Consider the following 25704-nt stretch of genomic DNA (forward strand, 5'->3'; position numbering starts at 1 on the left):
CGATGAATGACCGGAGAACAAAATTCTGTCAAAGCTGAATTCCTTTTCCCCTAAAAGGCTGAAATACTGACCGAGGCTCTAATTCAACACAAAAGTTGTTTCTGTTAACAGAATTTCTCAGCCAAAAAAAAGTTCAGCAACTGATTCCAGACAGAAATTAACATGAAATATGTAAGCTAACTAAAACATGGTTAATAGTACTCCATCCGTCTGGAGACGGAGGTAGTAATATATTAGCAACACCTGAATATATGCTGATTACAGCTTTTTACATTTTTTAACCAATTAAGCAGTACTTTTACAATCTTTTCCAAATTATGTTGTAGGATCTGGCTACAAGTAGAACCAAACAGAAACTTGACCATGAATGAAGAAATTCAGTGTTGTGATCAACAAATTGTGTAGATAAAGTTTGTTTAGAAAGAAATATCTATTAAAGAAGAAATTAGAGCTGAATAAGTCAGTAAATACTAACACTCCTAACGGAAATACCTAAATATAATCACAAATATTTACCATCCAAAATTTACATGGGAAAATTAATTTTACTGGTGTGATAGGAGTATTTTTGTGGTTACATAAAATAAAAAATAAATAAAAATAAAATGAATGAATACTTATCCATTTCTCTGTTGTCGGATAGCATATACAGAAATGGTGTGAGTTTTGTCTTCTCAAATTTAAAGCTACAAACTGAGCTCGTCTAACATTCACGTGCTAGGAATTTTGATCTTTACGTTGAAAACAAAATCCTCTTTCATTACAATACGTTTTTCAACTTACATTCTTCGGGTCCAATATATTATTCTAATACTATGTTAGGATTAGGATGACACTATCTAGGATATTAGCATTTTGCCATATATATGCTAAAGCCATATGCCCACGAAAGAGTATTTCCGATTCGAATTCCTATATTAGTAACAAAAATCAGAAATACTTGCCATTATCTTTTTAGCATTCATATATTCTCGTCTGTTCCTAGCATCCATTAATTTTTGTATTCTTCTCAGTTCTTTTATGAGAGATATTATTTCTATTTTAAAATACATAATACTTTCAGTTTTAATGACGAAATACATATTAATTTTGAATGAATTTAAAATTTAAAAACATCATGTATGTATTTAGATATAAAAGAAAGAGTCATTAGTGCCAAGAAAATAAAATAAAATATTTCAGTTTAATGAATCAAACCTAAGAATTCCAAATAAACAAAATTAGGAAAAAAAATTCAATTATCTTTCTTGCATTCATTAGATTACATTCTCGTTTGTTTCTCACCAGCCATCACATACTATCTCCGTCTCAAAATACATGATTTTTTTTCTTTCCAATTTTAGACGGAAGTAGTATTTGTTTTTGTATTCTTCTCACTCAGTTCTTTGATCAAAGTGAAGAGCCAAGAAAGAGCCAGCTCATACTTAGTGAGGTGTAGGAAATTCAACTTAGGTTGCCACATGCACACTGAAAAATGTCCCCAAAATCCAGCACACTCCTAAATCTTATCCCTCGATCACTCGTTCACTTTCCTAACCTATATAAATCCGTACGCTCAATTCCTAGACTCACCACCCAAACTTCCTAAACAAGTTATTAACAATGACAAAACCTGTAGTCTTCACACTTTCTCTCTTGCTTATTTTACTTTTCAATATTGCTCAAAGCAAGACTCAGGAAAGACAGGTCTAGTCACTGAATGAATGCCAGTTGGAGCAACTAAACGCCCTCAAGCCGGATAATCGAGTCCAAACCGATGCTGGATTGATCGAGACCTGGAACCCCAATCACGAGCAGTTCCGATGCTCAGGCGTCGCTGTTGTTCGGAAAACTATTGAAAGGAATGGGCTTTCCTTGCCTGAATTTAGCAATTCTCCTCAACTCATCTATATCGTTCAAGGTAAGCTAAATCAAAATAAGAAAATTAATTTGTATAGTTTTTTTGATAATCATATACTACCTCCGTCTCAAAATATATATGATGTTTTCCATTAGGTTATCCAAATTGATATATATATATATATATATAGTCAATATCTACGGGGGGACTATATGCTTTGTGAATTTGCAGGTAAGGGTGTAGGAGGATCCATTATTCCTGGATGTCCAGAAACTTACCATGAATCTGAAATTGGAGTACAAGGTCAACAGGGTAGATCCCTAGACCAGCACCAGAAACTTCCGACGTTTCCGTGAAGGTGACGTCATAGCGGTGCCTGCCGGAGTTGCTCACTGGTGCTATAATGACGGTGATGCCCCTCTTATCACCGTTGTCCTCTATGACACCAGCAACTCCGCCAACCAGCTCGATAAATTTCCAAGAGTAAGAATAAAACCACTAACCATAAAGAATACAAAACTTACGTCCTCTTATCTTATATGGTAATATGTATTTTTGGATGCATACACATTCCATATGGCTGGAAATCCACGAAAAGAGCACCGAAGGCAACAAGAATACTTGCAGGAAGGCCTCCGTGGTCACGGCCAACAAGAACCACCGTATTATCAGAGGCACGGACAACGCCAAGAATGCAACAACATCTTTTGCGGGTTTGACACGAGGATCTTGTCGGACGTTTTTAACGTGGATGAAAGCACAATAAAGAAGATTCAATCTCAAGACGACAACAGAGGAAGTACAGTGAGAGTCAAGGGTGAGAGTCTTAAAGTGATCAGTCCCCCTAGGCTTCGGGAGGAGGAAGAGGGCCGTCGTCATAAGGAGGAAGAGGAGCATGGAGAGCGACGTCATGGAGGAGAATCTGACAACGGTCTTGAAGAGGGAATGTTCACTATGAGGGTTATAGAGAATATCGGAGATGCAGACAGTGCGGATGTGTATACGCCACGAGCTGGTCGTACTAGTACCCTGAATAGCAATAACCTCCCTGTCCTCCGTCAATTGCGACTCGGTGCAGAGCGAGGATCCTTATACAGACTAAGTATACAAATTAGGAATGGAAAAAAATATCAATTTCTTGTATAAGATGAGATTAATTTCTTTATTTTCTTTTCCGAATGAGTTGCAACGTCTGAATCGTGGTAGCAAGGTCAAATAATGAGACTAATTTCGATTAATGTTGTTTTGTAGAATGGCATGATGGTACCTCACTGGAACCTAAATGCTCATAGCATAATGTATGCTATTAGAGGAAGTGCCAGGGTTCAAGTGGTCGACAACTTTGGCCGATCAGTATTCGACGGCACTGTCCAAAAGGGCCAAATCCTGACGGTTCCTCAAAACTACGCGGTGGTGAAACAGGCGGAGAGCGAGGGTTTCGACTGGATTTCGTTCAAGACGAACGACAATGCCATGATCACGACTCTTTCAGGGAAGACTTCTGCAATCAGGGCAATTCCTGAGCAAGTTTTGGCTAATTCCTTCATGATTTCGCGAGAGGAGGCTAGGAAACTCAAGTTTAACGTTCAAGAGAGCACTCTAACAACCGGCTCTAGCTCCTGGTCGGAGAAAAAGTGGTCCATTGTCTGAAACTGCTGACGAGCTTATGTAAAATGTAACTATGTCTGTGTGTATGCAGCAGATCAGTAGAAACAAAAGTCAGATTAACTTAAGAGGGAATAAATTAAGGACTGTAAGTAGAACGATGGTTGTCCTTGTCTGTTTCTACGAGACTGCTCCTTGTACTTTTAAAAAAAAAATAATGATCAAGTAACCAAATCCTACGAACTTCGGTAAATCTCTTTATGAGCGATTTTATTTTTTTCTATCCCTTCAAAATCCACTCGTATCGTCACACAGGATAAATACCTTAACCATTAGGTCACGGACTAATCAACTTTCCAAGCAATTCTTTGTTCAAATGTTTGTATTTTGTATAAGTTTCTGTTGGTTTGGTTGGGGGCAAAACTATGGGTTTCTTTTTCCATCGAGTTGATATTGCATCGAATCGATCCATACAATTGATAAAAAATCAATTGGAATGTGATCGAGTCGATCAAGTATAAATCCCGGTTTGAACCGATTTCGATCCGCATGTTTCATTTAATGGATAGAAGGGCAAATACGTCAAACTGCTAGTTAGAAATTCAAAAACGTACTTATAATTTGTTCTCGAGAATGGAGCTTTACTGGAGATTCAAAGGACATGTGCACACAGTACATGTATGTCTGCCATAAAAAAGAAGAAAGAACAAACAAACTTATCGTCTCCCAAGGACAAATATTTCCATTCATTTTGAATACAAACTCAAGATCCGATCCAATCAAAGAAAAAATGAAATAATGGAGAAGAAGATGAAGATGAAGAATCAACTCGTTCTAATCCTCCTCTTTCTTCTTATTGCTTCCATCCATGGACGATCAATCCCTGGTTTCGCTTACACCAGACACAGAGGACGATGCACTCCCCAGTAAGTACACTGAGTCAACTCGGTTTAACTTCTAATTGAGTCGACTCGATCGGCCGATGATGACTCGACTCGGTTGTTTGTTATGTACAGGTATTGGAGTAGCAGGACGGAGGCGTGGCCGAGGATGGTACCACAAACGTCGACGGTGTCGAGAGTTTTCGGATCGAGAGTGTTTGAACGGTTCAGATCTGACGTGACGTTGCTCGAATCGACGACGCGGAACGATGATGAAGAGAATGTTTACCGTGGGATGCTGAAGCAGGCGATTGCTGCTCTTTTGAACTCTTACGCTAGGGATGGATTTCCGTATACTGCTTGGGAAGTTAAGACTCTTGTGATACAAGCTTTGGTTAGTGAAGAGGCTGCTGCTACTTTAGCCAAACACTTCTCTACAGCTAATCACGCTTGTAATTAAGTTAAACTTCCTTAATTAATTACCTTAGTTAATCTCTGTATTTTGTTATATGTTGATTGTTTGTTGGATGCTTCAATACATTTTTTTTCTTTGGATGTTGATGAATGATGATTTAGTAAATTAGATTGGATATTTCAATTTGAAGACCCGACCCGCATTGGATCATGACGGGTCGATCCCAATTGTTTGTTAGTGGATATATAATTCAAATTGGGTCATTTTTGGCATGGATTTTGAAAATTTGGCTGACCAAAATATCTGGGTTTTATAAATTGCGTTATACAAAAGTTTGGGTTTTTTTTAAAAAAATTCGACCCGGGTAATAGTTTATTCTTTATAGAAAGAACCCAGACCATATCACATGGGTTGGGACTTGGGTCGGTTCGTATGTATAGGTCTTGAATCTTTTAGCAAGTAATGCTGACATTAAGACCAATCTCGAAATTATTATAACATTCAGGACCAATATGAGTTTTTCTAAAGAGATCAGGACCAATTTGAGTTATTCTCGTGTGGAGACCAACCACACTCCACACAACAGTGAATAGTTATCGGTTTGTCGATCGAAGTCTAGTGTAAAGTTTTGCTTGTATCGATCAAAAGCAAACAACAGCCTAGTGGAGAAATTTATATTATTCAAAATACAAGGGGAAAAACGTAGAATATGCGGGCTTACGTAATTGTTACTCTATTTATTACTACTACTTTGTAGGTTTTCTCAACTATTTTTGCCTCTCTGCAGTCTCCCCCTCTGTCTATATTCAATAAGGTGCGAAACAACTATGATCAAGTTCAACACTGATAAACGAACTCACTCTCCCACCAACTCATTGACGATATATCAAGTTTGACGTTTGCTCTCCATCTTCTAGGGAGCAGTTTTTTTTTTTTTTTTTCCCCCTTCTCAATCTGTTAGCTGTGTTATATATCATTATGTTAATACTTACTTAAAAACCCTAATTAAATTTCTTTGAGTACATACTGTGCCGGCTATATTTTTATTTAGTGATTTTTATTTCCTTCATGCCTCTCAGTGAGCTTAACGATCCTAGGAGGGGATACATTGTGAATGACACTATCATCATTGAAGTTGATATTGAAGTTGTTCCTAAACTTGGGAGTGTTAATTCTCAAGGAAGAGAATCAAAGAAGGATGCAAGGTATTAGTTCGTTATTCCAACTATTTGTAACTCTCTAATATAGGAATGACTATATTGCCATATACGGATTTAATTTTACTCTAGGCATTGCACAAATATGATCATTCCTATGTTCAACTTTTCCAAAAGCTAGAGTGCTCGATGTTAGTGTTTCTGAAGGTCCTGTCATGTCCTGAGTTTTTTATCTGATTTCTCTCCTTTATTAGTTCCAAATCCAACTGGACTTGCTAATCCGTGTTTTGTTAGTGATTCCAGAACTGGAGATAATGAAACTAAAGACTCTGTCCGCGCTGAACAAGATGATCGTTGCGCAGTGGGATTAGAAATGATCAATGTAATGCTAGACACGTTTTCTAATGTTAAGACTTTGATCAATCAAGACGTTAAGACTTTGATCAATCAAGACAAGCCCAGATTTGTTTTGATAAATTGGCCAAGACATTGTTGGAAAAACTTGAAGACAAAAAAACCCACTGTTCTGCCGAATACATGACTTCAAAGAGATTGAGTCTAACAACTATATGGATGTCGGGGTGTTTACTGTTCCACCTAGTCTTGAATCTTACGCCAAGGATCTTTTGGAAAATCATGCCGACATCGGAACCGGAAACTCTCCAATCCATTACATGAATGTAATGGCTTTTATTGTTTTATGTTGTCCATTGGCGACTATGGACGCTACCTCCTTTAGTGAAGTAACGGAGTCTCTGATCTTGAAGTGGAGGGATGCGATTAGAGGGGCTTTGCACTTGGGTTTTAAAGCTGATTTTCTTATGGATCATTTGAAATCAGTGGCACGTGCTAGTTTGGCAATAACTTGTGATGAAAGCAAGGAATTGAAAGTCATCGATGACAATATTACTGCCATTGAGAAACTAATGGATTCTTTGAAGATTCGTCGTGAGAAAATATGCAACAATAGTAACACTGAGCTAAGAAAGACTTGTGAGACGGAGGCAGCAAAGTTTCCAGGAAAAACATGTGGCTATTTTTCAAACTGATATTGTGTATGATCATGTTTTATCGGACGTACTCTTTTCATCCCTCACGATTTTCCAATATTTTAAGAGTTTTTTCAACATTTTTCTTGTGGTTTCTTTTTTCTTGAAGAAATTTCTCTAGTGGTTTTGACTTTAATGTTTACTAGTCAATGGGTCTGTCCGTTGGACGGAAAATTTGTACTTTTAAAACTAAATAATTTAAATATATATTACAAAAAGTTATATAATAATTATTTGCATTAAACATTATTAAATCTATGTCAAATATTATATCAAAAGCAAATTATTTTAACTTTAAATCAATTATAATTATTTTGATTTTATTTCAAAATCTACAATCCTATTAGAATTAAAAATATATTTTGTTTGAAAAATAAGATATGGCCGTTTTAATTAATAAAAAGAAAAAAATATAGTGAATTTTTATTAGGAATAATTGTTTAATAAAAAAATCGAAAAAAATACATTTTAATTTGATTAGGAATAATTTTTTTAACAATATGTCCGTTTGAATAGGAAAAAGAAGAAGATGTGTCTGTTTTAATTAGAAATAAAAAAAGAATATAATGGATTTTAATTAAGAAAAATCGTTAAATAAGAAAATTAGAAAAAACATAATGTATTATAATATTATTAGAAATATGTTTTTATTATGTTTTGATTTCCTAATTAGAATAGAAAAAATAATATCATAGACTTTAAATTGTAATTTGAAATCTAATTACACTCAAAGTTCTAAATTAGAAATATAGTTTAATAAAAAAATTAAAAAAATAATATATATTATTATTTGATTAGGAATAATTTTTTTAACAATATACCCGTTTGAATGGGAAAAAAAAGATGTGTCTATTTTAATTAAGAATAGGAAAAAAAGAATATAATGAATTTTTATTTGAAAAAATTGTTTAATAAAAAAATAGAAAAAATATAGTGTATTATAATTTTATTAGGATTTTTTTAAAATAATAGATAAAAAATTGATTAGGAATAAAATTATTATATTAAGAAAAAATAATTGGTAGAATTTTATTAGAAATTATTATGTTTTTATTGTATTTTGATTTACTAATTAGAAAAAAAAAAATAATAATATTGACTTAAAATTATAACTTGAAATCTAACTAAACTCAAAATTTTTATATACACGTGTCAAATTATTATTCGTTAATAAAATATCATGTATCTGATTTAACAATAAAATTTATAATTAAATTATAATTAAAACAAATTGAAAAAGTCTATATCATCGTATATAAGATACAAACATTTTATTATTGTACCAAAATAATTTGAATCATTGATTAAATTACTTAGCTTGATCCGACCTTAAAGAAAAGAATTAATACTAAATCACAATATGCACAATTTCCCCCCTGTACTTTTGATTTTGCTGTTACAGTCCTTGTCAAGTTGTAATTCATTCTACAACTGAATTCTCTTGTTAAAGATATCTCAGACATTTCAAGAATTTTTTATTTGGTCCCATTGGCATGAAGACTTAAGCCTAAAATTACAGGGTGATCCGTGATTATTGGAAGACAGAAACTATAATAAAAGATTCGAAATTCTTAGCAATTTGAAACGAAATGCAATTTCAAAACATTAAGACCAATTTCGAAATTTATATAATAAGAGGACCAACAAGAACTTTTCTTAAGACATTTGGACCAAATTGAGTTATTCTCTCGATTGGAAATTGGAAACCTAGTTTGCAGTGCTCTGTTTGTTTTCCATGAAAGCTCCTTCTCCTTCCTTACCAAGACGTTGCTAATTTTTTAAAATCAACCTAACATACCATCGGAAATCGTTTTAATTTTCAATCCAGATTGAAAAAAATTAAAACTTTTTTCCTCCAATGGCTAGTAGAAAACTAGTTCGTGATTATCTCATCACTATACATCCTCTGTATCTTCAATTGACATCTCAAAGGCTCAGTACGCTCAAGCTTAATGTAAAGTTTTCGTCTTTTTGCTTTTTGGGTTTGAAAAATTTGAAGCTTTTTTACTTCATTTTGAATTTATGTGCGTTTCTAGGGTTTAGGTACGAGGTTACCGTTGCTTTCGGCTGATGGGTACGCGAGTAATCGTCAGTTCAGTGTGCTTAACGAGATATCTAAGAGGATTAAAGGCGAAGCTGAAAAGTATTTTTGTTAATCTCTCTCTTTGCCTTTTCTATTGTAGCATTGATCAGTTTATAGTGTTCTTTTAATTGGAAAATTGACAATGTGCTAGAATTTGCTATGATTTCATTGTGATTAATCTCGTTCCCAGAAATCCCGAGTTCAAAAAGTCAGTCGAGGAGCTGAAGGAGAAAGCTGAGGAGCTGAAAGGGGTTAAAGAAGACCTGAAAGTTAGGTAATTTGTGATGTAACTTCTTGATTTTGGTAATTTCGTTCCTTTTTAGTAGTAGGCTGAGTCCTGAGACATATCCTTGTATGTCAATGGAAGCCCTGAGATGGTGAAATGTCAAATGCAGAACTAAGCAGACTACGGAGCAGCTGTACAAACATGTTGATGGAGTTTGGACAGAGGCTGAAGCTACAGCCAAAAAGGTCCGATTCAAAGATGTTTTTAATCGGATCGATGCACATATTTTAGCATGTCTCAAAAAATTTACATTGAAAAGTTATCTTTATGTTTTTTTCGATAGCACCTTGGTAGAATGCATCTTTGTAACAATGGATATCTTTTTCTATTAAAAGAAACTAGCATCTGTATCTTCAAAATGTGCTTTGACCAGTTCGGTAAATTGATTATAGGTCTCTGCTAATGTGAAAGAGAAGATTTCAGCTACCACTGAGGAGGTTTGTTCTTATAAAAACTGTGTGCCTACTTGTGGAATCTTACTACTAAATTATTTTGCAGAGATGGATTTGTTACTAATACATGGTTTTGCCGTTTGATTAGGTCAAAGAATCTCTAGGTATTGGGAAGCAAGACTTCTCACAATCCGGTGGTGGTTCAGCGAGAAATGGTTCTCATACGAAAGATCAAAGCAAGGCCTCATCTGGTGAAGAGACGCACCAGCAGCCTGGATCTAATGATGCAGCACAAACAATATTTGGAAAGTTCATGTCTAGTTTTTCTTCTCCAAAGGTTTCTGGGGCCTTTGAGAAGTTGAAGGAAGCAAAAGTTGCTGACTTGGCCAAGAAAGGATATGATATTGTGAAGGATGAATTAAGTGGTACAACGAGTAAGAGAAAGCACCTGGAATATACTCCTACTACATTCACAGGCGAAAGAAGTACAAGAACTGACGTGGTTATTCTTCCCTCAAAGCAGTCTAGATGGGGTAAAAAGTGGGAATCGTTTAAGGAAAAGGTAAGTTATAGTCTGTTTATAAAGCGTTTTACTGTTTTTGCTGGTTTCGTGGCTCGTAATGGTGAGATGTTTTTTGGTTCTGCTTCTTCCAAACCAGATGAAGGGCAATCCTATGTTCAAACGTATCAGTGGGTATAGTGAACCTGTTGTGAACAAGGGTCAAGAGGTATGCTATAGTCTTCTTGTTTATTTGCAACTGTGGCATAGGTTAGCGTTTTTTCATTTTCGCGTTGAATTGCAATGTCAACCAAAATTATTTCCGGTCAGTGAAGCAAAGTGTTTCATTGGCAGATTGCAGAGGATGTGCGGGAAAGATGGGAAACTAGTGATAATCCTGTTGTTCACAAGATTCAGGAGTACGCCACATATTTATTTGCTTGCATCTATATCTGATCTGGTGATTCTTAACTTCTGACTTCAGAATCCCGTTATTTGACAGTGTTGGCGAGACAATCTTTCAGGAAACAGATACGGCACAATCAATCAAGGAAATACGTCGTCGAGATCCGTATGATAATGTCTATTTGTGTTTGTTTGAGGATTGTTTGTCCTATAGTATAAACTATTAACTACTTAATCGACTGGGTATATTTGCATGGAACAGATCTTTCTCATTACCGGATTTTGTAGCAGAAATTCAAGAAGTAATTAGGCCAGTCCTTAAAGCTTATTTTAAGGTAGCATCTTTGTTTATTGTTATTGTTTAGACTTCTATTATACATTGTAAGTATATTTAGATTTATTTTACAACAAATGTTCAACAACCAACAGGGAAATGTTGAAGAGTTGAAGAAATACTGTAGCCCTGAAGTGATTGAGCGATGTAAAGCAGAGCATCAAGCTTTTCAAAGCCACAATATGTTCTTTGATTATAAGGTAAATGCATACAATTATCCAATAGTTACTTTTTGCACTAAACCTTTAGGTGATGGTTGCTCCCAAGTTCATCCTCGTACTTAGTTCTAGATCAAGAAGCTAAAGAAAACGAAGCCTCTGATAAACACTTGTTTGACAAAATTATGACTTGTACAGATTCTTCACATTTCTGAGGCGGAGGTGAGAGAGACCAAGATGATGGGAACGTCGCCTATAATTATTGTCGCGGTATTTATTTATCATCTTGAAATTCGATCGACTAAATTAATACTTTGTACATTCCATGAATTATGAAATGTGGGTTGATGTTGGTTCTTCTCTTGGAATTTGTTACAGTTCCAAACACAGCAAATCTACTGTGTACGGGATAGAGAGGGTTTGATAAAAGAAGGTGGAGAGGTAAATGACATACTCAGTCTAAAAATAAATGGTTTGTTTGTTTCACAGTGTGTTGTTGACAGTTTTCTTTACGTAATTGTTCTTCTAGGACACTATCCACACTGTGTATTATGCTTGGGCTATGCAACAAGTAAATCCAGAGGAACTTGGAGAAGGAGCCATCTATCCGATATGGAGGCTCAGAGAAATGCAGCAACTCGGCGTAAAAGCTCTCATATAAAATTTTGAACCATTTTTTTCTTAATCTTAACAATAGATGTTGTATTATTCAGTTTTCTCGTTTTCCTTTTGTTTCACGTGGCTTTCTTTTATGCAGCAACTCGGCATAAAAGAAATTTTGAGTATATTGGCTGACACCCATTTGTGAGATTCTACCGAGTCATAACCCAGAAAAGGGACCATATTTTATTCATTACATGAGATGCTTACAGTTAGTAGCTTGGAGACAATATCATTGTTTGTTCTCCCCTGTTCCATTTAAGCTCTTGTGCTTGTATAGGCGACATATTGTTGTAGGCATTGGTTAGAACGTGGATAGGCATAGCTTTGATCACAGATATCATCGGACTCTTCTTTGGCTGGCTCGATGACTTGAACGTTATCCACTCGTAGCCTTTATTAATTGCCTTGGCAGTTACGGCAAAGAATTGTGGTAACACAAACATGTCTCCTTCCTTCACAATCTCATCCATTATGGTTTTGCCAAAGTTGTCCACAATTTCCACATGAGCTTCTCCTCTCGTCACATACACTGCTCTATTCTCTGTCGTCGACCAATGTGGCGTGATCATAGCATTCTGCAACCAAAACTGACCGATTAATCAAGAAATATAAAACAGATTTGTTTCGATGACAGATTTCAATCATACCGGCATGAGGCGACCTCTTTCAGCGCTCATTCCTAGAGATCGAAGAATGGGGAGCTTCTCGTGATCAACCAAGTGAACTCTGCCTCCTTTTCTTACAACAATATCGGATTCGTCGTGTGTATCCATGCTTTGCTTGATTCTCGTGGTGCAATAATTCTCGTTCTCCTCGTACCAACTTTCTTCTTCTTCATCATCATCAGGCCTAATCATTCTCATTTCATGACCAACATTAACAATTGCTCCTCTAGTATCCTCCTGCAAAACCCTCACTAAATTCGTCGAAACATCAAACACATCTGCTAAAATCTCTGTTTCGAATCCATTAAACAGGTTCTGCTTCATCTGTTTTGATCCTCTCTGCCACTCAATCTCCAGCATTTCCGATCTACTTATCCCGCCAGCCAAGAAAAATGTCTGCTTTCTTCAAAATTTACAGATGAGCTTCCGAAACATGTAGGAAAACCGATAAAAATCCTAGAATTCTCGAATTAGTTGCCTACCCTCAGTTTTTGGTCAAGCTGATTAGCCTGGTTATTGAGATCAAAGACAGAAACAGTTGCAAGCTCTTTTTCTCCGTCGTTGTAGCACCAATAGGCTGCACCAGCTGGTATGGCGATGAGGTCTCCTTGTCGAATACGATGGATTTTCTGGTGTTGATCTCTTCTGCTCAGTTTTCGGATTCTCGTTGGCTGTGATGACTGATAAGTCTCAGGAGATCCCGCAAAAGTCACCCCCATCACTCCCATACCTGCAACGCATCTTGTATAGAAAATTTGACAACAATTTTTGACGGACGTAATACTAACTAATATTATACCGAACATTAAGTTGTAAAATCTTACCCTGCTTAACGAAAATCAAGAGAGGAGCAGAGTGGTATTTCGGCATAGTGAGGGTTTCAGGGTGCATTTTAATCCTCATAGCTGAAACTCCGGCGCATCGGAACTGCTCCTCATTTTCTTCCCAGAAATCGACAACTCCGCCCTCGGCCTGAATTCTTTGGGAGGGTTTGCTGGCTGCGATGCGTTCCACCCAGCATTCTCTCAAGCCACATGCTCCATGAACAAGCAGTAAGAGGAGGAGAATTAATGCTACTTTAGTCATATTATAGACTTTAACCATGGTATATGAGAATGGGTTTTGGTTATGTTGCTAACTTTTTTAATGTGGAATAGAGATTGAGTTTTGGTTTGTTGTGCATGGATTTATGTCTTTTTGTTGAAACTAAAAGCGACATGTTGCATATGTGATGAAGCTTTACGTGTGTTGTCTTCATGGACAAGTTACAACTACTTCCATTCATTCAAATTCTGCTTTAGTTTGGATTTTAACACTTCGACCCCTAAACTCTATATTCATTTAATTTATTCCTTAACGTGGGTTGCCAAATCGACTAATTTAAAGTTTGAGGGTACCGTTGTTAATATTTCCTACAATCTCTCGCCTTTTGTCACAAATCAATCACCCTGAGAACGAGCTCGAGAATCAGCTCAGGGAAGCAGGCAATAAGCTCGAGAACCCACCTACTTCCATTGATGAGCTCCTCCTGCTTTTGGACGTAAGCTGAAGTTTTCTTAAATATGAATTTTAATTAACGTTCCTAGGAATTAGTGATTGATTTAATCACTTGTGCTCTCTGAATTACTGATTGATTTACTCAAATGGGCTATGCTAAAAAATTGTGTGAAATTCTCTTTGCAGTGAGCTATATTTGGTTAAGCATTCATTGTGATAATGCTTCCCTGTATGTCAATGTCTAACATGGCTACCATCTAGTAGTTGTGGAGTAAATCAAAAGTCCCGTCATATTTATAATCCTGTTTGTGTGTGGGTGAGTGCAGCAAGTCGAGGGTTTTCTATCAAAGGTCAAACAATCACCGTCTCAAACTATGCAAGATGCACTTTCCCCATCCATGAAAGCATTGATCAGAGGCCAACTTTTCAACCACTCGGACAATGAAAATGCTGGATCTTGAATTGGATTCTTTAATTGTTGAAATGTTCCAGCACATTCCTGAAGTCTATCAGGTACGTGCCCCCTTACCACTATTCCTCATTTTGCAATTTCTGAGTCTGATGTTTGCTCATCATGCTGTCATATTACCTATTACTCATTAATAAATTGAACAGTCCAAATGTAGCCATCGTGAGATCTGTGGAAATGTCCTGGAATATTCTTTTCCTTCAAATTTTCATGGATGATCACCCAGATGAGGTTGAATCGATGGAGAGATAATGTTCCTCGTTTTAGCAGAAAGCGATGAGATCTCTTTAAATCTGTTGTCTCCACTCTTAAGTACAGTGAAGAAAAACAATGAGGTCGCTCATTTTCTAAGTTATCGTCCTCCCATTCGTTTATCTCATTTCTCAAATTTTACGATTTTGCACTTTATACTTTCAGGATGCTCGTCCTTTTGCTCAAGAGTTGGCAAAGAGAGTTCTGAGAAGAGCATATGGTAGGGTGAAATATTGCTTGGTGCAAGCTGTCGAGTCTTCCAGCATCTCATCAGATGAATTCAATGGTTTAGTTAAGGCTCTGCGCAAATGAGCAGAATGGTGATCTTTCTGCCACAGAGCAAATGGTAAGCTCCTAGTTAATACTTTATTTGCATGATGTACGCATTCTAGCTGTATTATTTTTATGTTATTTTGCGTAATGTTTAATTTTTGCTAGTGCTCCATAAATCTTGAGTTCTTATGCTGAAAGATGTGTTATATATCCTTCTGTTTCTACCGGGTGGATGAAAAGATAGACGTAGAAGCAGGAGCTAGTCGACTCTGCCAGTGATAAATCCACGAAGTCAGCTGTTAATTATGAATCGAGTAAAATTATTGCGTTAGAAGACCATTTCATGAATCAAATTGTTCTTTAAAATCTAAGTAATTTATAGCTTCGATGCGGTTTATTTTCCTGGTACCATAACTCTAGTAGAGTACGAAGTTTTTAAAATCAGAATGAATATCTATGTTTTTATTGAATACAATCAACGCATGCAATTTTCATGCATATGGTAATATGCATAGCTTTGATAATAGATGTCATCGGACTCTTCATTGGCTGGCTCGATGACTTGAATGGTATCCACTCGTAGCCGCTATTACTTGCCTTGGCTGTTACGGCATAGAATTGTGGCAACACAACATGTCTCCTTCCTTCACACTCTCATCCATAATGGTTTTGCCAAAGTTGTTCACAATTTCCACATCAGCTTCTCCTCTGTCACATACACTGCTCTATTCTCCATCGTCGACCAATGTGGCGCGATCATAGCATTTTGCAACCAAAAGTAATCGAGAAATATAAAATTGATTTGATTCGATAACCGATTTAAACTGGCCAACATTAACAATTGCTCATCTAGTATCCTCCTGCAAAATCCTCACTAAATACGTCAGAAACATCAAACACATCTGCTAAAATCTCCATTTTGCATCCATTAAACAGGTTCTGCTTCATCTGTTTTGATCCTCTCTGCCACTCCATCTCCAGCATTTCCGATCTACTATTCCTGCCAGCCAAGAAAAATGTCTGTTTTCTACAAAATTTACGCATGAGCTTCCAAAACATGTAGGAAAACCGAAAAAAAATAATCCTAGAATTCTCGAATTAGTTCTGTATCCTCAATTTTTGGTCAAGCTGATTAGCCTGGTTACAGAGATCAAAGACAGGGACAGTTACAAGCTCTTCGTCTCCTTCATTGTAGCACCAATAGGCTGCACCAGCAGGCATGGCGATGAGGTCTCCTTGTCGAATTCCATGGATTTTCTGGTGTCAATCTCTTCTGCTCCGTTTTCGCATTCTCTAAGGGAAAAATTGACGACTATTTTGAGACGAACGTAATACTAATATTATACTGATTGTAAAATCTTACACTGCTTAACGATTTGGAAACAACTTTTGCAGTTTTTTTATAGTGATCGAGTTCTCCAGTTTGCTTTTCTTCATTTGGTTGTATGGCAAATGGTCGCTGCTGCTATTGTTTATTTTTCAAACAAGTGCTAAATTATTTTCTTTAATGTGCATAGATGTTCTTTCCGTTCTGTCGATTTGACCTGACTGAGTGTTGAATATGATGCAGAGCTACCAAAGAGGGCAACTTAGTAACATAGAAGTGAGTGATACCATTTTTAAGACTCTCATGCAGGGAAAGTTAGCATACTTACACTTAAACAAGGGAAGGGGATGGCCTCAACAATAGGAGTTCAAGGAGGGACTCTTCTTGTCAGAAAATACCACTCTTAGATCCAACGTAATTCATTTTTCTTATCCTTCTTTCTTAATTGACTCATAAACTATAATGTTCCGGGGGCTCGGAGTTCCTCCTTCTGAGAATCATGTATACTTGAATCTGCACAATGATCCATTTAAGAGAACATTGCTTGGTTTGATATGTAGATAAGATGAGATAGTTCTTGGAAGAACCTGAGATCCCAACGAAGGTGAATCACAAGCTCTATTGTCTTGAAAAGGAAGCAAAGCAGAGAACAACATTGCTGTAACAGAGATTAATACAGCAAAACTACACAAACTGGAAAAATAAATTTTCTCTTCTTTTCTTCTTCAATACAACAAAGTAAAAGATAAAATGAACTTCCTCTTCATGTTGATTTAAAACTGCAGAAATAAAATGATGAACTCAGAATTTCAATTTTGATTCATAATGAAGAAGACAAAGTTAAGGACCTAATATATCTCCTATTACAATATTTAGAAACTCGGAAAATGTAGACTGATTTTGACAATACCAGTAAACCAAAACCAGAAAAGTACAAGTGGTTTTCTAGAGAAAGTATTACTGGAAAATGAAAATATCTTCTAAAATGTCAGCTTTTTCTTGATCTCTACTTCTATTCTGATTTTAATATTGAGGTAAAGTGTAACTGATGAAAATCATGCAGTAGAAACTTCTTCTCTTCCAATTTGCAGATACCATTGCAGTTGACTTTTGATTTGAAGTTCACTTTTTGATTTGAAGTTGACTTTTTGATTTAGCCATGAAAATGAGTAGATACCATTGCAGAAACCTCCACTATACTACTTTAAATGAAACCACATTGTTACTTTTCTTTAACTTAAATTGAAACTGAAAAAGACTCATTGACTTGTTTGAACTTGAACTAAAGTCGACTTCTTCAATAGCAATTCTCATTTTCTTTGGCTCAAAACATCCATATACCTTAATTACAACCTCCTAAGGCATAAGTAATTGATCTGAATCGAAACGAACAAGAAATATGCTCTGCAGAAAAATCCCCCAATTTGCAGTCTTATTTTGAGACAATCGGCAAACTCAGCACACAATTTATTCTAGAGTAGTTAATCGATAAAATTGACTTAATAAAACAACTTTCAGCACCATTTAAAAGATAAAATAAGCTTTTAATAGTCTCAATCCATCAAGAAACGAAAGAGATACGACAAACCCTAATTTATTGCAGAAAACGAACTAACAGAACACTGTAGCATAAAAACCCTAATCAGAGTTGGGGCTTTTCACCAGAGGAAAGTGTAATCGAATTACCCATTTTTTCGGTGTAGGCGACGTCATTCTGAGTTGATACGACTATCTTCGGTGGTCTGCCGATCATTTTTCCGGTCAGGAGAAAGTTGATGCATCAACGTGAATAGTAGCGTTCTGATCAGCTGCAGACTTTTCGAAATCTCCACCTGAGTCCTTTATTTTTTCACCAGGGACATCAAGGTCCTTCAACTTTTTACTGTGTGCATTTTGATCTATACCAGTAAGACGAACTGGTTTCTCTGCAGATTTCATTTTAACAGATCCAATCCAATCTGTGTTTGCTTCTTTCAATCCACAAACATCCATACACTTCAGAAATGCCTCAAAAAATGTTTTTACACCAATGTCGATCAAAACAACCTTTGACAAATTGCTTTTCTTCTTCTTCTTCAAACTTTGCTTCATCTTTGCTTTCCTAGTTAGCTTCTCTTGCAAGAAAAACAGGTCTTCAATCAACTGTTGCAAGTTAGGCTCCCTGAAACAAGCCAAACCAACAATAGTTGCCAATTTCAGCTAGGCACTCACACATGGTTGCAGAGTATAGGAATTTGGGCATTAGATGTAATATTGAGTATGGTCATTTATATCCCATTTAGTATGCTCAAAGTTTCAGCTGCAGTGACCCATAAGTGAACTTAAATACTGATGGAATGTTATCATTAACAATCTCCTCGACCTAAAATGCGGAGGCATGGCAGCTTGGATCAGCATCTGCAAGAGTGAATATATTAATTTAAATTCGGCACTTCACATCAGTATTTCTGCCTACATTGGATAGATTATAGTTGGTTCCAGTAGTTGTGAGTCGTGACATGTCCTATCCTTGAACATTCCTTATTCATTGCAATGCGACTGTAATTGGGTTGATGAATCGAAATTTGGACTTTGTGAACGAACATTTTTGAAACATCATATGAATTAGGGGAGCTTACTTGTCTGTATGTCTGATGGTTCTTTGTGTATGATACTTTCTTTGCAGACGCGTATTTGTAGGAGTTGTGGTTGTGAAAGACATGGAGTCTTAGAAAGCTACTTAGTCAGCAGGTTAGCTGCTAGTGAAGGGTATGAAATGGCATCTACTGATGAAAAGGACAAGCTTTTTGTTCTTGAGAAGGATCAATGCTGGTTGTTGGCCAACAATAAGACTCTGAAACCTAAGGTATATCACATATCTCTAGTCAGATAATCAATTTCAGACAGCTTTTGCCAGAATTGTTTTCAGTTTATCCTTTTCAACAACGATTGAGTATTTCATTCACGATGCAGATACAGGCAACTAGTAAAAGATCTATCTAAGCTTGTTATTTTATGGCATGTGATATGGGAAAAACTTACATGTATTAGATACATGTAGTTGGTGTAATAATTTTTCTCCATTTGACATTTGGAAAATATTTTCCACATCATCACGTCACTTACAGACAACTTAACACTCTCTCTGTTAACTTCAAACAAACACCGTGATAATTCAATCACACCATGATGACCATTGACCACCATAAATCACGGGCACCACCGTCATATCTCCCACACAAAAGCTGCTAGCCACCAGGTTAATAATCACTCTTTCCTATATATTGGACCTGTGTACTACCAAAGAAGCTAAAAAAACAAGGTCACCACCATCCCCTCCTCAATCAAACCGCCACAAAACTCAAAAGTCAGCGGTTCACTGTGGCGGTTTCACCTTTTTACTTCTTCAGAGATTACAGAGTGGTTTTAACAACCATTCTGCACATTCATCAATTTGTAGATAGATATTCTGATTTAGTTGAATCAGTAAGTAAATTATGTTATGAGCAATCCGATTATTTTGCAAGAATGTTTGCTCAATGATCTGAATCATCTATAGGAATCAAGTCTAATTGTCAAGTTTCATTTTATTAATTACTGAAGCACCATGAGTCCACGACTCAATTCGATCAGCTTTTTTTCGGTTTCGAGGGGGTTTACATCCGAACTACCATGACTAACCATCCCTTCGCAGATCAAAAGGGACATTCAATTTGCCACCCCAAATCAGGTTGAAAGGGTTTATATTTGACAACTATCTAATGAGCATAGCGTAAAACAAACATGGTATGGGAGGAGAAGAGTACTGAGTATGGCCGTCACGGAGTGTGGCAGAGGGTGATTCTGATGGGGTAAATGTGAGCCATTGATAATAATTAATAAGGATAAAAGAGATTTTTCAAACAAACGGAAAGTGTTAGCTTATCTATTAATGTGAAGTGATGATGTGGAAAATATTTTCCAAATGTCAAATGGAGAAAAATCACTACACCAACTACATGTAACTAGCACATGTAAGTTTTTCCCATGTGGTATAAGTATTAAAGTATAAGTATTAAAGAAAATGATATCACATGATTGTGTTTCTTTGAGCGGACTTTGTTCAATTTCTTTTGCACTGATGTTGATAAGATAGGGTTTTTGTAATTGGCTAAACCCTTATCGCATATGCTCTATCCAGGATGCCAACGACAGTCGAACATTTGGCCCAGTTCCCATGACAAACATAGTCAGAAAAGTCATTTACTGTCTGCGGACGGCCGTGGATCATGGCCCTGTTCAAAATAGGTAACCTTACATATGAACTAGTTAAATTTACTGAGCAGATTACCGCTGCACATAATGTAATTCTCGATAACATGTGGGTCATTATTGTTTTTGCCAGCCCTTACAGCATGAGAAAAGTATTGCAAGTGGTTGAAGAGATGGCAAAAAACCACAAAGCCTAGGTCTACACAGTACACTTGATTTGTCCAAATGTTTTCATTTTTGGTGCTGAAGAGAAAATAAATTGAGATAATATACGTTCATTGTTGGCTGGGATCATGTACATTCATGCTTTCTCGGATACGAGGTTTAGCAATTGTTCACTTGTTTTCTCTTCCGACTCGAAGATTATATAGCAATTTCTTTATGAATGAAATTACGCGCTGATTACATCTTTAGAACTCTAATAATAGTACTCGTATAAGTAGCCATAATGAGAAGGAAAGCTAGTCTGTTGTTTGAATGCTGAATAGGAACACCATAAAGGTGTTGCTGCTGAATGAATAGATATATATTGAACGAATGTATGCTTGTCTTTCTACGATTTGTGTTTTCTCTCTCCTTATAAAACAAGAAAACAAGTTAACGCTGGTGTGATTATGTTAAATCAACACTCTACAATCTACTGACTTCAAAAAAAATAAAAATCAACACTCTACAATATGTAGGTAGAAAGGGAGTTTTAGTCATTTCTCCTAGCTTTGCGAGTTGCAGCATCATCATTGAAGATTATCAACTAGGGATGGATTTTGCTCTTTGATTGTAATAATTTCCCGACGTTGTATTTTCTTGAGTCCATCAACTCCCAATAATTCTCAATTTTACTAAAATTTTGAACTTCAAAAAAAATAAAAAATAGCATCATGACATAGTCTATTTTGATGGAAGACCTATACTCCTAATCAGGAAGAAGTATAAGCCTAAAGTCCGAAAAACAAAGAAATGCAGAGTAAAACCAACAAAACCAGCAACAAATCAGCAAAAACTAAGAACTGGACTTAAAAAAATGACTTGTAACAGAATCAATGCTTGTCATATCCATGTTTTGATTTCATTTGATGCTTAAAACTAATCTAATAAAAGGGTTTAAGTGTTTCAAAATTACATATCAGATCACAAAATGACTTGTAACAGAATCAATGCTTGTCATATCCATATTTTGATTTTATTTGAATGCTTAAAACTAATCTAATGAAAGGGTTTAAGTGTTTCAAAATTACATATCAGATCACGAAATGCCTCAAACTATTGACTTGAAGTTGACTTTTTGATTTAACCATGGAGATGAGTAGCCATCATTATAGAAACCCCCCACCATACTACTTTAAATGAAACTAAATTTTTGCTTTTCGTCAACTTGAACTAAAACTGAAAATCACTACTTGACTTGTTTGAATTCTAACTGCAGTTCTCATTTTTTTGGCTCAAATCATCCATACATCTTCATTAGAACTTCCTAAGACACAATGTGATTGATCTGAATCGAAACGATCAAGAAAAATGCACTGTATAAAAATTCCCCCAATTTGCATCTTCACTTTGACATAATTGGCAATCTCAGCATAGATTTTATTCTAGAGTAGTTAATTGATAAAATTGACTTCAAAACTAGACTTGCAGCATCATTTACAAGCTAAATGAAGCTTTGAATCATCTCAGTCCATCAAGAAACGAGAGAGATATGACAAGTCCTAATTTTATTGTAGAAATAGAAAACGAAATAGCAGAGTACTTCTAGCATAAAAACCCTAATCAGATTTGGGGATTTTCACCAGAGGAAATTTTAATCAAATTATCGATTTTGGAGGTGCAGGTGACGTCGTACTGAGTTGATTCGACTATCTCTGGTGGTTTGCCGATCAGTTTGCCAGTTAGGAAAGTTGATTGCATCAACGTGAATAGTAGCGTTCTGATCAGCTACAGACTTGCTAAAAACTCTACTTGAGTCCTTGTTTGTTTTCCCAGATACATAAAGGTCCTTAATATTTTTCTTGTGTGCCGATCAGTTTGCCGGTCGGGAGAAAGTTGATTGCATCAACGTGAATTGTAGTGTTTTGATCAACTACAGACTTTCTAAAAACTCTACCTGAGCCTCGTTTGTTTCCATATACATAAATGTCCTTAACATTTTTCTTGTGTGCATTTTGGTTCATACTAGTAAGACAATCTGGATTTTCAGCATAATTCATTCCAACACCACCAATTCAATATGTGTTTGCTTTTTTCAATCCACAATCATTCATACATTTCAAAATTATCCTAACAATTGCTTTTACTCCAATGTTGATCAAAACAACCTTTGACAAATTACTTTTCTTCTTCTTCAAGCTTTAATCATCTTTGCTTTCCTTGTTAGCTTCTCTTGCAAGGAAATCGGGTTTTCAATTAACTTTTGCAAGTCAAGTTTCATGAAACAATCCCAAACAACATATTTTCACGACGTAAGTAGATGGCCAAAAAAAAGGAAAAGAAAAAATAAACAACTCAAGAAAACACCCAATTTAACCGAATTCTATTGATTCCGTTTTCTAAACCCTAAGTTTCATTCTTCGTTCAATCTGCCAAGACCCACAGTAGTCTAAACTAGACTTTTTCGCTTTTTCATTAATTTCCTCAAAAAAAATCAACTTGGGGATGATTCACATAAATACTATAGAAAAAATTATAAAGGAGTTGTCACCCTGAACAACTCAAACTTCTATGAAACCCTGAAGAAGCATCCATTTGTTATCATAGTATTTATTAGGTTCCTATCCTCTTTGATATATTTTTTTATTTTTAGTGGTGTTTTATTAATTTGATTCGATGTGTATCTAATCGACTAATTCACGTCTTTATGTTGTTGATCAACGTGTCTCTTAGCTCTGACCTTACTGATGGAAGCCGATGTCTTATGGCATGCTCTAATTCTCTCACAAACATATTGTTTTTGTTCTTTCATGAATATACATTTACAACCTGATCATATATGTGTGAGTAGTATGAGGATATAACAAATGAATTGGATTCAAGAAATGTGGTTGCGCTTCTAGATATACACAAAGATAGAGCTCAACTCAAGGAAAAATACAGCATCCAACTCCTTCCAATACTAATAATATTTGTTGATCATGGCAAAAAATTCATGGAACAGAAAGGACATGGGGATATATACGGGATGCTTTGGTGTTTGGATAGAATATGCCGCCCATTTACCGTAATTCGTTGTGAAGAAGAGGCCAACACTCTAATTCGTTGGTGTTTCAGTAAATTCTCTGGAAAAGATAAGGATTAAAGTGGGATTTTGATTTCGTTATTATCTTGGATACCAACAACCTTCCTAGAAATAAACCATTGTCATGTGACCATGATCTTGGGTTGTATATATATAGTGGTCATGAGATGTATCATTATGACAAACGTTGTGGTAGTAAGATAACCAAAGAAAGCATCTTTGCTTTTATTCAAAAGAATCAGAGTTGATTATTTTCAAAACAATTACTTATAATTTACGTAGTTATATAGTTTCGGAAGAACATGTCGTCCATACCATAATTAAATAGCCACCATTTTAGTTTTAGGCAAAGAGAATACTGTTGTTGTAAGATTTCTTCAAGACCTACAACATATATTGTTGGAATATTGAATATATATCCCACATTGGTTGGGAACCTTATCATGAAGTTTATGAGATGTAATATAATCCTCCACATGGTATCACAGGAATTGAATTGAATCATGTTGCAAGTATGTACGAGTGAATGAATTTACAAGAAGTTGAAATATTAAATATATAGCCCACATTAGTATGGAACCTAAAATACGCATGACATATGCATGTATATTTTCTATCTTTTACTTGAAGCTCAGAGAGAATATCATCATTACAAAATATAATTATTAGCAAGATGATTGATAACGTGTACAAAACAACTTTTGAAATTATTGCATTGGGAGTGTCTAACTAAAACACTGAAGATCCTTTCTACATCAAAGGCTCATTGAATAAATATAAGAAGCAAGCCAACATGATTGGTCAAGCCACCTATAGATTTGTTAAGATGCTTCCGGAAGGTTTTATGTTTTATCAGATTTTTGAAAGGTTAAAAGTTTTGGAGTTTCATCGATCTTTTACGGACGGTTCGAATATCTATCCAAAATGGGAAAATTTTCGTTTCAAAAAATAAAATATGGGACACCTTTTCGTTATACTGATGTTGATGGCGAGCCTAAAAGGAGGTACATAGTAGAAAAATTGGATTCAAAAGCTATGGTTGCTATGCTAGACGTGGACAGTTAAAATCTATTTGAAAAATAAGAATTGTTAAATTCCAAACATAAAGATCTCTAATTAAAAACAACCCATTGATTTGAATTTTCATTGATGAAGACGTACATCACGTAGTTTGAATAATACATAATGTGCTCAAATTGTTGTTTGAGGTACAAATGATGAGCAAAAATACGAAATTAAGGTAAAACTTAATCAATTTATAGAGATTGTAATCATCATAATCTCCTTATTTATTAGGAGTATTATATGATTTATTATGTTTGACTTGATGTACAAAGTTTTCAGGCCGAAAAACTTGCGCGATATCGAAAATACCAACGGATTTCGGAAGAGGAGGATAAACTTGTGAAGCTGGTTGTTGTTGATAACTTTGAGGACATAGTTTTGAAGCCACATAAAAATGGTGTGTGTATTAATTCTGATTAAATTTGTTTAATTTTCATTATCGAGATTTTTTTCTTTTTATTACGAAGTTGTGAATTATTTGAATTTAGTTTTTTTGGTGGTGCATCATTCCCTATAGTCGTGGACATTATTGGTTTGGGAAGATGTCTGAAATGATTGAGTGTGCCGCTCGCTACTTTCAAGACGATGATGGCGTGGTTTTTGCGGAGTTGGTAAGATGTCTTCAAGACCTACATCATATTTATTCCTTTAAACTATTACCTCCATGCCAAAATATATGTCATGTGTACTATATAAAATGTATATATAAAATGGCCAATATATTTGAATGGAGGGAATATTTTTTTGTATATTGATGAGTTGTTTGTCGTTTTACAAGGATTCAACTTCCAATGATGTTGAAGATTTTGGTGTACTACATAACTTTATCATTGCCTGGCCATCGAATATGTATTTCAAGAGAGCTGCGAATGAGGAAATAGAGAGATATAGTGATCCTGAAATGTATAATTCTGACAGTTATCCTTGTGG

The 25704-nt window shown here is 35.6% G+C and overlaps 5 protein-coding genes and 1 pseudogene across 7 annotated transcripts; 5 read left to right on the plus strand and 1 right to left on the minus strand.

The window, feature by feature from the left end:
* Positions 1-1692: 1692 nt before the first annotated feature.
* Positions 1693-3490, plus strand: LOC139884559 (11S globulin seed storage protein Jug r 4-like; the record flags this gene model as incomplete). Its single annotated transcript, XM_071868573.1, is given in 5 exon segments — positions 1693-1900; positions 2072-2181; positions 2183-2313; positions 2395-2936; positions 3090-3490. Coding segments are annotated over 5 exon segments (1392 nt in total), but the record flags the coding sequence as incomplete, so codon positions are not given.
* A 753-nt stretch (positions 3491-4243) lies between these two features.
* On the plus strand, positions 4244-4786 carry LOC139884561 (uncharacterized). The gene is made up of 2 exons (XM_071868577.1): positions 4244-4371; positions 4462-4786. The coding sequence occupies exons 1-2, from the start codon at positions 4244-4246 to the stop codon at positions 4784-4786; spliced, it is 453 nt and encodes a 150-aa protein (XP_071724678.1).
* A 1681-nt stretch (positions 4787-6467) lies between these two features.
* Positions 6468-6947, plus strand: LOC139884562 (uncharacterized). The gene has a single exon (XM_071868578.1). The coding sequence runs from the start codon at positions 6468-6470 to the stop codon at positions 6945-6947; it is 480 nt and encodes a 159-aa protein (XP_071724679.1).
* Positions 6948-8805: 1858 nt separating this feature from the next.
* LOC139884560 (mitochondrial import inner membrane translocase subunit TIM44-2-like) lies at positions 8806-11765 on the plus strand. 3 transcript variants are annotated; one of them, XM_071868574.1, is made up of 14 exons: positions 8806-8906; positions 8998-9090; positions 9221-9304; positions 9426-9501; positions 9709-9753; positions 9857-10270; positions 10368-10436; positions 10562-10626; positions 10710-10778; positions 10875-10947; positions 11042-11146; positions 11303-11374; positions 11483-11545; positions 11634-11765. In XM_071868574.1, exons 1-14 carry the CDS (start codon positions 8806-8808, stop codon positions 11763-11765), a joined length of 1461 nt encoding a protein of 486 aa, XP_071724675.1. The 3 variants fall into 3 exon arrangements, with proteins under 3 accessions (XP_071724675.1, XP_071724677.1, XP_071724676.1); XM_071868576.1 differs by having other exon boundaries at positions 8806-8884; positions 8991-9090; XM_071868575.1 differs by having other exon boundaries at positions 8806-8881; positions 8985-9090.
* A 211-nt stretch (positions 11766-11976) lies between these two features.
* LOC139884563 (11S globulin seed storage protein 2-like) lies at positions 11977-13536 on the minus strand. The gene is made up of 4 exons (XM_071868579.1): positions 13257-13536; positions 12915-13162; positions 12415-12828; positions 11977-12342 (listed from the first exon to the last, which is right to left on the minus strand). Exons 1-4 carry the CDS (start codon positions 13534-13536, stop codon positions 11977-11979), a joined length of 1308 nt encoding a protein of 435 aa, XP_071724680.1.
* Positions 13537-16375: 2839 nt separating this feature from the next.
* On the plus strand, positions 16376-20677 carry LOC139884564 (mitochondrial ATP-independent inner membrane protease subunit 2-like; annotated as a pseudogene).
* Positions 20678-25704: the final 5027 nt, after the last annotated feature.

Source organism: Rutidosis leptorrhynchoides, unplaced genomic scaffold, assembly GCF_046630445.1.
Source record: "Rutidosis leptorrhynchoides isolate AG116_Rl617_1_P2 unplaced genomic scaffold, CSIRO_AGI_Rlap_v1 contig570, whole genome shotgun sequence".
In the NCBI taxonomy this organism is placed as follows: Eukaryota; Viridiplantae; Streptophyta; class Magnoliopsida; order Asterales; family Asteraceae; genus Rutidosis; species Rutidosis leptorrhynchoides.